Source organism: Erpetoichthys calabaricus, chromosome 12, assembly GCF_900747795.2.
Source record: "Erpetoichthys calabaricus chromosome 12, fErpCal1.3, whole genome shotgun sequence".
Classification (NCBI taxonomy): domain Eukaryota; kingdom Metazoa; phylum Chordata; class Cladistia; order Polypteriformes; family Polypteridae; genus Erpetoichthys; species Erpetoichthys calabaricus.
Window position 1 is genome coordinate 53,497,066 of NC_041405.2, and position 16,247 is coordinate 53,513,312.

The following is a 16,247-nucleotide window of genomic DNA, read 5'->3' on the forward strand; positions in this document are numbered from 1 at the left end:
GGGAGATACTGGAAACAAAGAGCATTGATCGATGTGGAGTTGGAGAAGGAGATGGACCTCAGCATGAAATTATTTTCAGTGTGGAGTAACTGATGAGTAATAAGATGAAGACGATAAGATGGCATGCCTTTTAGCATAGCAGGGTCTGTTCTACAGCTAGCAGTTAGGGGTCCGGGGGCAAGCTGGAGCGCTCCTTGCAGGTACAGAAGGAGGTGGCTTGGAGCACCGGTTTGCTGGTGTAGTTGAGTACTTATGAGACAAGAGGATGCCAGAGGACAACTGTGGACTTTTAAATTTAAAAGGTGTGAGGAAGGAGTGGATGAGTGAACACAAAGTCTCTAGTATGTTCATATAGCATTGTTAAAAAACACTTAAAATGTGTCTGAGGTACATTAAGTCCGCACAAAAAGAGAATGAAAATGTACCTTCATGAAACACAGTCAGATCTGATCAAGTTCTTGTGTTTTATAAATATATTTAGTCCTTCATATGCAGCAAAGTAAATAACATCCATCCCCAAAGTGAGCTCCCGAAGATTCACAGTATGAACACTGGCTGCTGCGCCATGTCCATAGCAAAAAATCTAAACTGACAATTTATTTACAGGTTCCTCTTACTGGATTGCACACAGCACACTCTTTTCTGCTTGGCTGTGCGACTGGAGCCCAGCAAAAGGGCCGGCGTAGTGTCCATGATGTTTGCTTTTGGCCTTACATACAGTGGTGCTGCGATGATTACTGTGACCCTAAACTGACACGAGTACATTTACTTCGCAGCACATGCAAGATAAACTGCACTCTCCAAACAAAACTAACTTCTGTGCGATTGTTTTCCCTTGACCTCTTCAGACAGCTGGAGTACATGTGTGCACAACGTTACCAAATAAAACGCAATACTTCGGCAATGTGATGGCGTCTTTTTTTTTTTTTTTTTTTGTAGAGTGTGGGGAATATGCTTTGGTAGTAAAGTGTAAGGGTTAGGTTTTTTAAAGTAGTGCATATATTTGTACTAAAATAAGTATTCCATTATGTTACTCATTACTCTAAAAAGTAATCTGACTACATACGTTACCCCCAAACCTGTAGAGGAATGTGAGTATGGTGGTCAGTGCTATCATACATATTACTGAATGAAGAGAGAAATGGTGAGAGATGAATGACCATTTAAAACATCATTTAAATTAAAGGCTTATGCTTAAGTGCTGAAGGATTAAAATGAACACGAAGAAGCAAGTCAACCAAATTCAGGAATTACAGAGCATCTGGAAAGTATTCACAGCGTGTCACTTTTTCCACATTTTGTTATGTTACAGCCTTATTCCAAAATGGATTAAATTCATTTTTTTCCTCAGAATTCTACACACAACACCCCATAATGACAACGTGAAAAAAGTTTCCTTCAGCACTTAAGCATAAGCCTTTAATTTAAATGATGTTTTAAATGGTCATTCATCTCACACCATTTCTCTCTTCATTCAGTAATACGTATGATAGCGCTGACCACCATACTCACATTCCTCTACAGGTTTGGGGATAACGTATGTTTAATCCCATTTTAGGAGTGCAGGGGTCCGGTGCCAGTCCGTCACAGGGCATGCTCACGCACACATCCACATTCCTCATCCAGGCCAATTTATAATAAAAGTATTCTACAATTAATATAACAGAAAAGTCTTTTATTATCCAAGAATGTTCTGTAAATACAAGTACTCTTCAATATTCCAGGCCAAAATGACAGTGTTAGTGTTAGTCACAAAGTGCGTTCTTTCAGGCACTTCGGCGTCAGCGACTCTGCTAAAGTGTTACAGATTTCAAATCTTTAACACACAAAGTAGCCTGCATAACAATTTGCATTTAGAAGGACTTTGCACCAACTTTGGAGATTATTTTTGTGTTTTGATTTCCACGAATCATATTTATAAATACTTATTTCAATATTTTAAAGAAAACTGTACAAAACTCTTTTCTCTCTTATAAAAAGGCACTTCAAGTTAACAACATGTTAAAGGCAGACTCGGGACACTCTGCGGAGATTCCTGCCCTCACCTGGACTAGAGATTCCTGGGGGAGTCGGACCCCATTGCTGGGGACAGGCTGACCTGGATAGGCCAACGCAGTGACACCCCTCACGAGGACGAGTGGATAGAAAGTGAGTGAAAACATATGTGGCGTTGTGACCAATTCAACGATTTCCGATGTCATGACATTTTTTCACATTTGTCACCAACACCAATGCAATGTAGTGGGACATCACAGGTAAAAAAAAAAGCAGCTGAATGCCAGCCAGCCATCGTTCATCCTACTCCTCCAGTGTCACAGGCCACCCCATTCCTGATTATGGACACCTTTCTTTTTCTATAAATGTGGCACAATCTGTTCAAATGACCAGACCAAAATACAAACCGGTTCCGTTAATGCTGGAAAAGGGTTGAAATCTGACTGACGACGAGATGCTCTCCATAATCTTTATATCTGTTCAGTTTTAACTTGGCAGAAGGAGCAAGAACAGTTCAGAACTCGTGCACTGATTGAATGTACCTGAAAGACATGGTTGAAGTTTACGTTTCATTTTTGGATCCCTGCTTCATTTTGGAGTGTGAAGCCAAACCCAACAGCAGGAACGCAGGAGTGACACCTGAAGACCAACATCACAAAACCAAGTAAGCTTCAACGCTCATTTTTATTTAATTTCAACAGACTGATTAATGAGCTCAAAAAATGAATGAAACCTCAGGGTTTCACTTTCTGTGGTGATATTAATCTTTCCTTTCCAGAACATTCTTCCTTTGGATCGAGTTCCTCCTCACTTTGAAATTTTATTAGAGGTTCTTCTGCCCAGAGGTGCTTTCCCAGGCTGATGGGTGGCATGTTTCAGCGTAAACCTGCTTTTTGCACACGCTCTGTTCTCGTCACTAGGCTCCTTACAGTTTGTTGGCAGCCACTGTCTCATTTCCTCATGATAATAATTAAAAGACCCAAAACTCTGAAAGTAGTTCTGACCATTTGCCGATTCATCCCACAGATACTTGGGATTGTGGTAAAGTTCTGTGCGTTGATCCAGCGTCCTTTTGCCTTTCGTTGTAGACCTCGACTTGTCTGCCCTTCTCTTCTTGTGCTTGGGCTCGTTTTTGTCATGTCGTGAGTTCTTGCGTTTCTTTCTTTCTTTCTTTTCCACATCCTTTTCTTTGCATGGATGTTCCATTTTTTTGCTTTTTGTTTTCTTGATTTTTGGACACAGTTGGTCCATCCCCGCTTCATTGAAGGAATGCATTTTCTTTTTCTTTTTCAAAACCTTCTCTCGTTTTGCCTGTAGAGGTGGTTTTACCGAGAAGCTCTCGCCTGCTGGGAAGACGTCACCATCTTCTTCATGCCAATTGTCTCTGACTTTGTCATTCTGCTCCTTACTTTGTTTTGAATGTCTTTGTGATCCTTTTTTTTTCCTTATCTTACCTGAAATATTTATATTTTCCCAGTCGTTTCTGACACCAATGTTTGCCTTGACCTCGTCAGTTGAGCTGGTTTTTATTTTCTCCGAGTGTACTGACATTAAAGCCTCCGGTGTGCAAGCTCTTTTCTTGCCATATGCTAAATCTGACTGCTGAATCTCCTCCATGTCTTTGAAAGTCCTTGCTTTTTTGCACTGTTCAGAAACATCTCTGTTGTTTCCCATGATTATCCCATCATTGTCCAAATCAAAAGAGTTGGTTTCCACCCTTTTCAAAGTAAATTTCCACATGTGCTGGTCTTCCTTCCTGAAGGCTACGTGACCTCCATTTTGGTAGATACCAGCTTTGGTGCTAACATTCCCATCTGTGTTCCGTAAGCTAATCTGGAAGTTTTTTCCATTGCTGCATACCATTCTCTGCCAACCTTCAGTCTGCTCCTTAGGTGCTGGAAGGCTGTGGCAAAGGCGAGCATAGCTGGGACAAGAGTAATAATTTAACAAATAGTTCAGGAACTCTTCAGATTCGTAAATCTTCTCTCGTTTACCTGATCTGTTCAAATTGCTTTGTGGGGGGACGTAGCTCATTTGAACACGCATGCCCATGTAACGTTTGAACGACTGGGCTATGTCTCGATCTTCGTGGTTTTGCTTGATTGTTACCTTTAGGCTATCGCTCTCATAATTGCGAGTGGCACTCTTAACAAGAGCAACCGACGACTGGTGTGGTATACTTGACAAATCTCCATCAGCATTAGTCCTGTCGTCATTATCACTGGGAGACAGTTTTCTGGGCTCTTCTGGAACCTGTTGGGCTTCTTCTTCCTTTTCTTCCATTTTTTCTTTTGGCATTTCTCCTGACTTGGGAAGCTTGTTTATAGATTTCTGAAATTAAACAACATTAACAGTTACTTAAAAAGTCACAATGATGTGAATACTTACTTACTTCCCAAAGTACGGCTACCAAGGACATGGACACCTGCTCCATGAGCCAATGGTCTGCTGGGTGAAGTACGTCCTAATGTTTTAGTGAACTGTACCTGGAGCTTCCTTAGCGTTACATTTTTTCTCGAAAAGACATGTAAATAGAGTTGATTATTTTGGCTTGAAAAATTACATATGTATTAAATCTGATCTTTCTACTGTAAAATGTGCAAAACACTAAAAGTATAAAGTCAGAAGTGTAGAAAGTATAATAATGATACAAATAATAATGAATAATAAAAATAATGCTAATACTATATACAGTATATTGTCAAAATGTGTCGTTTGTGTGGCATATCTTGAAGCACATTGAAATACACACTCCAACGTCACAGTTGGGACAATGGTAGTATGATTCCTTGCAGATTTTCTTTCCAGACTGATTGGGTTTTGAACAGCACACTGCACACGTGCGATTGACATGAGTGACACTTTCGATTTCACAGCCTAAAGACAGATTCACTTCATCATCACCGCTCGTATCGCTGTCAAGAGCGGGCAACAACTGGGCTGCTGAAAAACGTCTCTTACCAGACACCGTTATGAGGCCAGGAGTAGACGTGTCTGCGCCGTTTCCTAGGTAACACTTGGGCCTGTCGCTTACACAACACACGCCTAAATCGTTTTCCTTATATCGTTTAATTTTTTTTTCCCATGTATTTCAAAAGAAGTCTCACAGGGAATGCTACACAGCTTATTTACAACCTCACTCAAGTCTACTTGACACCATGTGCTATGGAGACCAGCATCCTATTAGCTTTGCATGTTGATTTCACACACTCTCTGGAGGTAGACAGTGAGAAGTCTATGACTCGTAAAGCCCCCCCACCCGACTCCATGACATCACAAGCAACTGTCAGTTGTAACCTTCACTTACAACATCTTAGTGAGTTGGAGGCAGTTACGGCCCACTGCCCTGCTGCTTAGTCTGACGTACCCAGTGACTTACCAGAGCTGGTCTGTGATTGGCTCCAACCTGATTGAGGGGTGGGTTGTATGTGCCAATGAATGCTCATCTGTAAATGCGGTGACGAGTAATAAGGCATTTTGGACCTCACCAGCCAACGAGAAGCTTGCCTGTTTGGTGTCTCATGTTTTACGCACCACAATAGAATGGAGATTATAATGAATGCTTCCATCTGGCAGCATATTATTGGCTGTCACAAAAAAGGGGCTAGCATTCTACGTTAAATTTCACCTATCACACATCTGTCTAACTGTGAATTCTATAAGGCTTTGGCTGAAAATGTAACTTGTATGCTAATTTTATACTGATAAATATAAACTAAAAAGTGCAGTGGTCCAAGCACTGATTTCTGAGCAAATATATTTTTATGCTCACTTATTGTGAACAGAAAGTCTTCCTCCTGTTTTTTGTGCTTCCTGTAAACTGGAGCATGAATCCATGTCACTTACAGTTTCATCACTAACCTCTCATATGGTAACTCCAAAAAAAAAAAAAAACTCCATACTGAAAACAAAAAAATGATATTGTATGTAGCACTACGATCAGAAGCTATTGTATTGTGTATTTGTGAAACACGCTGTCCCTTATCCAGACCCATAATGACTATGCCCATGGCGGATGTGGATTTCTTTAACTTCACTTTGACGAAGGAATCCATTAACTTACTTGTGAAACAAGTTATCTTGGCCAGCCTGTATACAGTCAGTGAGGTCAGGTCAGTCGCCCTTTTAATTTACAGTATTATGATGTTGCATCTGCTCAAAATTTTACTTACCCAAATAAAAACCTGTTGTTTTCACAGTTTTTCTAATAGTACTAGGGTGTTGTACCGTGTCAAGCAAAATGACACATTTTGTTAGCTAACTAAAAAAATTACAATATGCCAGCTTTCGAGGCAACTCAGTCCCTTCTTCAGGCAGATGTAATACAGAGACTGGAGTTCCCTGTGTTTATACACACACTAGGACACGTACAGCATTGGGAAACTTTTACGTGGGTCAACTTAAATGTAAAAAATTAATAGACCTCTTCAGGCAAGAATGTGCAGTCAAGATCTTTGGATAAGATAACTGTCCAAGAAAGTCCTTTGAAGTTTCTGATGGGTTTTCCATACAATGTGGATCTGTAGTCATGTTCTGTGGGTCAGTCCAAGAGATGCAAACAATCCTCATATCTGGCCATAAAACTCTTGTCTCTATTTAAACCATGTTGTAATGTGTTATATTTTAGCATCACATTAACTGCCTGTTCCTTTCTCTCCTGCTGTTTTGAAGATGCCCATAAGCACAGTGACTTTACAGTCCTTCTCACAGTGTCCATGACTGCTGAAATGAGCTCCTACAGGAACATCTGTGTTGCCATGCTTAATGTGGAGCCTGTGTGAATTCATTCTTTGGCTGAGTGTTTCCATATACACTGCAGGGTTGGGACATTTCATACAAAGAATTAGACCACATTAGATGATCTGCGGTGTTCTTGTCACTGAGAGACGTATTCCCAGAACCTCCCCTCCTGGCATACAGATAACCACCACGCCTGCAGCAACTTATTGTCCAAAGCTCCCTAAGTGAACCAACAGATAATGGTACGTCGTCTGTCTGCCTACAGAAAAGATGTCAAACCTGTGCTCACATTTATAATACAGATTGTGTAGTTATACCACATTACTGACGTCAGTAGGGAAGAGCAGCAGGCAGTAAGCTGGAGAGAGAACACGCACATTCAAAGAGGCTGTTGTGCTGGAGAGCGTGTCGGGAATCACTTGATTATTTTGGGGGTGGGGGGGGGGGGGGGGGGGGGGGGTTAAACATGGTGAGCTGGATTTTTTTTTGTTTTATTTTGTGTTTCGAGTTATCCCTACCCTGAACAGACCTGAAAAGATGGTGAAGGGGCAAAGGATCGGTGTGCAGGAGTGGACTTTGAGTGTCTTGGGAGAACCTTTTCCTGAATAAGGAGAGAAAGGGAAATTGGCCCAGAGTGCCAATGGTTTTTTTTTTTATATTTTTAATTACATAAATATGGGCTGTTTAATGGACTTTGCACTGCTTGAACTTTACTTGTTCGACTGATGATTTTTGGAAGACGCCACATATCACATGTTTTTTTATAAAGAACTGTCTACATTTTATTTATGTATTTATTTATTACATTTATTTATGTGTCTCACTCACCATGCTTTAGGCTTGATATGACTGTGCCCTGCATGGCAGCCATTGGAAGGCTTGTGACAAGCAGGGGGCATAACAATGAGCAACTACTACCCCTGGCAAAAATGATGGAATCGGTGCTCTTGGAGGATATTCATTCAGCCGTTTTACTTTGTTGCTAAAAAAAAAGGAATCACAGATATGACACAGACCTATTTTATTTAAGAGCTGAACATTCTGGAATTGTAAAACATACATACTTAGATGAAATAATCAATGGCACATTTTTTGTTTGAACCAAGTACAGGTACTTGAAGAAATTATGGAATCGTTAACCCAAAAATCACAATGAGTGCTTTGCTGTATCCCCTCTGGCTCTTATGGCAGCTTGAATTCTATGAGGCATGGACTTCACTAATGGAAAACAATATTCGTCATCACTCAGGTTCCAACTTTATTGTACAGCAGTTGCCAGATCAGCTTTGCAGTATGGAGTCTTGTCTTGGACCATTTTTTTCAAATTCCACCATAAATTTTCAGTCAGATTGAGAGCCAGACTTTTTGCTGGCCATATCATTGAGTTGATATGCCTTTCCTAAAGAAATGTTTTAACACTCTTTGCTCTGCGGCGAGATGCATTATCATCCTGAAAAATGACTTCATCACCACCATCAAACTTAATTTCCATTAGGAATGAGAAAAGTGAGTGTCAGTGTATACCTGTGCATTTACTGGAGAGGCAATGATTGCCATCTGCCCTGGTCCTTTACGTGACATGCAACCCCATATCAGAAATGAATGTGGAAATTTGCTTGTTTTGTTCAGGTAGTCATATTTATATGTTTCATTGGAACGGCACCAAACAAAAGTTCCAGCATCATCTCCTCGGCCAGTGTGGATTCGTGTTTCACCACTGATTATTATTCATCCAATCAGCCACAGTCCATGACTACTTCTCTTTAGCCCTCTATAACCTTGTTTTCTTCTGTTTATGTGTTAATGATGGCTCTTTGGCATGTAAATCACATTTCCTTCAGATGATTTCTTACAGTTCGTTCACCAACATTGACTCTGCATTCTGCCCACTTGTTTTTCATTTCTTTTGTTGTGCATTTTTTCCAGGCATATTGCTTTGAGTTTTCTGTCCTGATGCCTTGACGTCTTCCTTTGTCTACCTGTAAGTTTCCCTTTTCAAGCTTTCCCATTTTGTTTGTACTTGCTCCATATTTTAGACACATCTGACTGGGAACGACCAACATGTTGTGCCGCACGCTGTGCTGAATTTTATAATCCAATCCATTACTTCAACTGACAGCTCCCTTGTTGGGGCCACGGTTTCTGTCAGTTAGCCCCGTGCAACAGCTCGTCTGGGTCTGCAAGCCCTCGCTCTGAACTAACGACTGACTGGACTATTTAGGCACATGTGCAGGGATGTGTTGTAGAAATTTCATTTAATTTTTTGAGATATGTTTTACAATGCCACAATGTTCAACTATTAAATAAAAATAACCCTAACCCTAATTTTTGCAACAAAGTAAAACAGCTGAATGAACTCCAGTACTCCAAGAGTACAGATTTCCCTCATTTCTGCAGGTGTTTTACTCAGACAGCTTTTCTTATTTACTGTATTTAACATTTGAATTATATACAGTTGGAATATATAACTTCAGTCCATCAAGAAGACCCGAACTGCTGTGGACTCACACCATGACTGGTAACTACCGATGGCCAGCCATGAACCCGCAATGTCCGCCTCAGAAGCGATCTCTGTGCAGCGTGTGCTAAATGGAAAGCTCCTTTGGTCAACTGTGCAGAGGCTGCTTCTGAACTCTGCAAGTGGAACACTTCATGGTAATGTCAGTTGATCTCTCTCTGCATCAGCCCCCCAAACTTTTTTTTGCAGCCACTACACTCCACCCGTCCACAGTGTAAATCCCATCGTCGAAGCCAAGTGAACTGTTGTGGACTCCCACACTTTGAAGATTTGCACTGTGGTAACTGCCTGTGGCCAGCTCTGTGCCCGTGACGTCTGGCTCAAAAGCAGCTCCCTTACAACGAGAACTACTAAGAGAACTCCCAGTCTTGGCTGGCTCTGAACGCTACAAGTGGGGCACTTCTGGTGACGTCAGCTAAGCTCTCTCTCTTAGTTCCCATCTTTTCTGTACAAAATGGCCACTACAATAGCATTAAGGCCACTGTTTTTTGAGCCTATTTCATATTTACTGTTTGTCTATACTCTGCTGGATGATAATTTCAAATGTACATTTTATTACATTGCCAGGTTTCTGTTTTTGTACATATTTTATTAATATTACTGTATACAGCTATATCAATTTTTTCTTTATGAAAACAACTTCAGAAATTTTTCAGCAACAAAGAGTGCAAAGTCATTCTAAAATAAAACTATGAATGTTTAAACCAAATGATGCAACAAAATATCGCAGGAACTATAAAATACTGTGACTTTTAAAACCATAGGGAAAAAAATTAGGAATCCTCAATACAAAATACTTGAAACCACAAAGATTAACAACATCATAACAAAAATAATAAGGGAAAGGAGAATAACAATGACCAACTTAAATACATATGCCAGGAAGAACAGAGCATGTGCATCTGACCACTTAATGCCTACAAATATCAAATTCATGCATGAAATATTCTAAATGTTTCTTCATGGTAACAAACCATGTGCCTGTCTTTTTGGGAATATTAGGCTCAATGGAATCAAAGCAGGGCCCTTCATTCCTGACTCCCGGTCTAAATGTGTTTTGTGTCTATGCTTTCCTCATTTATTATGTAAATATTTCACTAACTTATTGACAGAGGATATAATGGCTAACTTTCCCAACTGTAACCCGAACAATAGAGCACTATGACTTGTAGAATAGAAAATACTCATTTCAGAATTACTAGACACTGTAAACTCACGTCAGAGTGGGAAAGCAGCAGGCCCTGATGGCTACCCTGCCAAATTTTATAATAAATTCTCAATTAAGTTAGCTCTCCTTTTATTAGCAACATTTACAGAAGCTGAACACAATAAAATTCTACCTCAAACTTTTCGCCAAGCATTAATTACCATCTTTCCGAAGCAAAATAAGAACTTAGAAAATACTCATTTCAAGGAAATACAGAGGGAGGATTACTTGACCCCAGGGGGAAACTTGGCTTTTTACAGAAGTTCTTTAAATAATTAATACATAACTAGCCAACCCGCGGCGTAGCATACGCCGCATAATTATGTATTGATGGGTGAACACTTCCTGAAAGACACAGTTGTCCAAATGGGGTGGGTTTGAGGATACGACTGTTAGTGAATGAAAAGATGGAACTCTGGAGAGAGCAACATGCAATTGTCCGTGACTGAAAACTGGAGGACCGCCGCCGAGCCCCCACCTCCCAGAGCGAGGGACGGCGAGGGGCACCCAGTGAGGACGCCCTTTCAGCCCCCTCCGGAGAGAGGGCGGGGAAGCGGGCCCGAGAGGTTTCGGGTCCTAACCGTCCAACGACGGATCGGCACAACCGGTAACGATCCTTTCGCAGGTTCACCTACGGAACCCGTGTTAGGATATTTACATCCTCTAGATAGGCAAGTTCGATCGTCTGACGCCCATTCCGTCCCCGCCATTCTAGTCTGCCGATTTCTTAAGTCATCTCTTAGTCATCGTTCGGTACGCACTGCCTGCTCATGTGTCCGCCCCCAACTCCACACCTGAATTGCTTTCGTCTGTGTACAGTCCACATGCACTTGTGAGGCACGTTGACTGTTCATTTTCCAAACACCACCTCAGTCGCTTTAGTCTGTGTTACAGTTCGCATGCACCTGTGAGCCATGTTCGGGCCACGTGAGGTTTCCTGTGTTGAGTCAAATTAAGCCAAAGGCTCCACACCTGGTGGTGCCCTTCCGTCAATTCCTTTAAGTTTCAGCTTTGCAACCATACTCAGACCGGAACCCAAAGACTTTGGTTACCCGGTTGGCTGCCTGGCAGGTCATTGGAATAACGCTGCTGGATCGCCAGTTGGCATCGTGTATGGTCGGAACTACGACGGTATGTGATCTTCTTTGAACCTCTGACTTTCGTTCTTGATTAATGATAACATTCTTGGCAAATGCTTTCGCTCTCGCGCCATGGTCGGCTGCTTAGTGAATTGTTGGTGGGCGGGGCTCGGTTTTGCATGCGTCTTGCTTGCCATGGATTGCGTGCAAAACAGACATATCTTTTTGAAAGTTTGTCCCTGTGCCTTATTAATTGTCATTGCAAAGACCAATCTAACAGGAAACTGTCTGCGTGTAAAAGTAAAAGGCAAATTGAATCTGATGGGGTCAGGCAAATCCAGCGAATAAGGACAGCTTGTGAGGTAGTAGCTGCGATTGTTTTACACTCTAGTACATTGCGGTGAATGCTGAGAACAGTCAGTCTAGTGCCTTTACAGAGACTTCTTGCTGGCATGAGGTTTCTGAGAAGTATGACGACTGAACCAATTTTAAGTTTGACTTTATGCGGAGGCATGCAAGTGGGAGTAATGGCTGCCCGGCGGCGGGTCATGGGAATAACGCTGCCGGTTCGCCTGTCGGCATCGTTTATGGTCGGAACTACGACGGTATGTGATCTTCTTCGAACCTCCGACTTTCGTTCTTGATTAATTAAAACATTCTTGGCAAATGCTTTCGCTCTTGCGCGAATTGTTGTCGTGCGTGTGCCATAGTCGGCTGCTTAGTGAATTGTTGGTGGGCGGAGCTCGGTCTTACATGCGTCTTGCTTGCCATGGACTTAGTGAATTAAATATATATCTAGATAATAATTCTTTACATTTGTATATCGCTTTACGTAGATAGTCACATAAATAAATACACATACACTATAGTCTGAATGCATTCCAAAATGACTAAAAAGAAAGAAAACTTCTGCCTTTGCAGTCCCAGTCACAGTGAGACATCATGCGCTGTTGGTATAAAGGAGCCCTAGTAACATTTCTTCACACACTTCTGCTGAATTATTCGTTGTCTAAGAGTCCCCGGTGTTAGGGCCAGTTTAAACTTCAGGCTTAGAATATGTACGCAAATGCATCATGGCTGCCACACATTCCCAGTGATGATCTGATGTGTCCTCTGAGCACGTTGTCAGAAATTAACATAACGTGTACGCAATTTGCAGTACCAGCAAAATATAGGTGGCGTGTGTGTGTTCAAGTTTTGGTGTGTGACGTTACTATCAACACGTGATGTCTTTCAGTTCCAACAGTATCAATGTGTGTGCTTCAATGTTTCATTAATGGTTTGATGTGGTGAAGCAAATCATCAAACTTAAATGCTGACATGCAGATGTCTTCATGGTGCTTTTCTTCATTCATTGATCACATATGCAATACAAGCATCGTATATTCCGCAAATAATGAGTCAATACCTTTAAAGGTCTGTTGGTGTCTTTTTTTTTTTTTTTTTTTGCACCTGAAAGTAATCTTATTTTTAACATTTTTTTTCCGTCAACTCACAACACAGTGAAACCAGATGTTGTTTTCTCACCGTGATGATCTCTCGCACTGCCACCTGGTGGAATCCTCCAGATTTATTTAAAGTACATGCACTAGTATAATCAGTACCCTGCGTGCGTAGCAGCGGTGTCCTCAAGCTCACGCATCGTGTAGCATTAAGTACAACCCCGATTCCAAGGAAGTTAGGATGCTGTGTAAAATGTAAATAAAAACAATGCAATGATTTACAAATCTCATAATCCCAGATTTTATTCATGATAGAACACAGAAAAACCATCAAAGTTTGAAAGTGACACATTTTACTATTTCATGAATAATTCCAGCTCATTTTGAATTTGATAGCAGCAACGCATCTCAAAAAAGTTGAGACATGGGCAACAAAAGGCTAGAAAAGTATGTAGTATAAAAAGAAACAGCTAGAGGAACATTTTGCAACTAATTTGGTTAATTGGCAAAAGGTCAGATACATGATTGGGTATAAAAAGAGCATCTTAGAGAGGCAGAGTCTCTCAGAAATAAGGATGTACGGAGGTTCACCAATCTGCAAAAAACTGCATCTATAGATTGTGGAACAATTTCAGAGTAATCTATTAATCAACAGTACATAATGTCATCAGAAGATTGAGAGAATCTGGAGAAATCTCTGTGCACAAGGGCCAAGCCCAAAAATCAATATTAGATCAGGCAGCACTGCATTAAAAACAAGTGCGATTCTGTCATGGAAATCCCTGCATGGGCTCAGGAACATTTCCAGAAATCATAGTCTGTGAACACAGTTCGCCGTGTCATCCACAAATGCAGGTTAAAGCTCTATCCTGCAAAGAAGAAGTGATTCTTGAACATGATCCAGAAACGCTGCCGACTTCTCTGGGCCAAAGCTCATTTAAAATGGATTGAGGCAAAGAGGAAACAGTTCTATGGTCAGACAAATGGGAATTTGAAATTCTTTTTTGGAAAACATGGACGCCACGTCCTCTGGACTGGACAGGATAGGGCCATCCGGCTTGTTATCAGTGCTCCGTTCAAAAGCCTGCATCTCTGGTGGCATGGGGGTGCATTAGTGCTACAGATTTTAGAGTAGCAAATGCATATTTCAGCAAGACAGTGCTAAACCGCACACTGCATCTATTAGAACAGCATGGCTACTTACTAGAAGAGTCCGGGTGCTGAACTGGCCTGCCTGCAGTCCAAACCTTTCACCAGTTGAATACATTTGGTGCACCAGGAAACGAAAAATACAACAAAGAACACCCAGGATTGTTGAGCAGCTAGGATCCTATATCAGACAAGAATGGGACAACACTCCTCTCCCAAAAATCCAGCAACTGGTCTCCTCAGATCCCAGACATGTATGGATTGTTGTTAAAAGAAGAGGGGATGCTACACAGTGGTAAACATGGCCCTGTCCCACCTTTATTGAGATGTGTTGCTGCCATCAAACTTAAAATAACCTTATTCTTTTCTTAAAATGGTGCATTTTCTCTGTTTAAACATTTGATATGTTTTCTATGCTCTATTGTGAATAAAATATGAGATTTGCAAATCCTTGCATTCTGTTTTTTATTTACATTTTACACAACACCCCTACATTTTTGGAATTGGGGTTGTATATTCCTGGTCTTAATGTACCAGAGAGAAGGGATGTACAGCATTGCTCATAAACATTCTTAAATTATCTTTTAATAAGCAGGTTAAAAAAACGGATGGAAATATGCAGTGGGTTCAAGAATTGTTTGTAGCCTTGATAAACACCAAAAATTCATAGAAAATAAATACCTTCTGCCCAAAGAAATGAAAAACTGCCAGGGTTTATATTAATGCAGTTATTTTGAAACAAATGTTTTTAAATGAGCAATACCATTTTGATTTTAAACATGTGCATCGCAGGTTTTAAAGCAGAGTGTTTGACTTTAGTCGTGCATGTCTTTGTTTGAATGGTATTTATGATGGTTCCACTTGACCTGGAGGCACTTCCTGGGTGTAGTGTTCTGGCACCGGACATACTGCTGGGTCTGACATAAAGGTAGTTGTTCTGCCTTCCCCGGGAAGCTGGAGTCAGGAGGAGGAAGAGGAGAAGAAAGACAACACTTCTCTAAGTGGATTGTGGTTATGCTCACAGGAAAGCCAGCAAGAAGACATCTTTTTCAATAAAAGAACATTGACTTGAACCAAGAACTGAGTCATTGCAATTGAGCCTGGGGTTTGGGGGTCTGCAATGCCCCTGGTGTTCAGAGTTTCTTACTTCATGTAGTTTGCACTGATGGACAAGAAAAATTTTCAATCTCATGATGAAAGAACATAAAGTTTCTGATCATACAGGACCCAATAGTGACCAATGCTGGAAAACAGCAAACAATAACAATAATTTTCATGAAAAAAATCTCACATTACTCGTATCACACAATACATGTCAGTTCATCCAGTCGTATGCTCACAATGTGCAAAACGCATGTATTTTTTGCTAGGATACTGTTAAATATCTTGAAAAAGAAAAACTAATCCTCAAACAGGAAGCCCCTTCACATGGGGGTCAAGGCTTTTGAAATGAAGACCTGCCTCTCCCCCTCATCCATTGGTAAGAGTCCTGGATTTTATGACATAAGTAAGTGAGATTTTCTTCATGAACATTTTTAATGTAGTTTGCTGTTGTCCAGTGTCGGTCACTATTGATCATGTTCTCTCTCCACAAAATCACTGGGTCATTTTTTTTTTCCTCGGCCACCATTATAAACTACGTGGGGTAAGTAACATAAAAAAATAAATATTTTGGATGGAATATCCCTTTAAGAAAATAATCATGTGCCGAATCAGCTGCCCAGAAATTGACCTATTCTAGTGATATAATGCCAGTCACCATTCTGCTTTAATGACCTCTTGGTTACAACCATTAACGGTGTGTCTGACTGTGGAGAGAGTGTCAACCTTGTTGAGAGGTTTTCTTACCTCAGCAGCAACATTCATGTCTCTGTTGACTCTTCCTATGAAGTCACTAGATGGATTGGGAGAGCTTGGGTGGTTATGAGCTCGCTGGAAGGGAATGTGTGGCACTCCCAATATCTATGCAAAAGGATGACGGTCCAAGTCTTTAGAGTCCTGGTGCTTCCTGTTTTGCTATAGGGTTATGAGACATGGACACTATCCAGTGACCTGAGACCAAGACTTGACTCCTTCGGTACTGTGTCTCTTCAGAGAATTCTTGGGTACCGCTGGTT

The 16,247-nt window shown here is 41.0% G+C and overlaps 1 protein-coding gene across 1 annotated transcript in view; it reads right to left on the reverse strand.

The window, feature by feature from the left end:
* Positions 1-1,909: 1,909 nt before the first annotated feature.
* The window catches only part of LOC114662178 (A-kinase anchor protein 17B-like), a 53,692-nt gene continuing 39,354 nt past the window's right edge, over positions 1,910-16,247 (reverse strand). Inside the window, exon 5 of the mRNA XM_028815540.2 lies at positions 1,910-4,326. Within this exon, the coding sequence (XP_028671373.1) occupies positions 2,803-4,326 (1,524 nt within the window). The 3' untranslated portion in view covers positions 1,910-2,802. The remainder of the gene's footprint in view (positions 4,327-16,247) is intronic.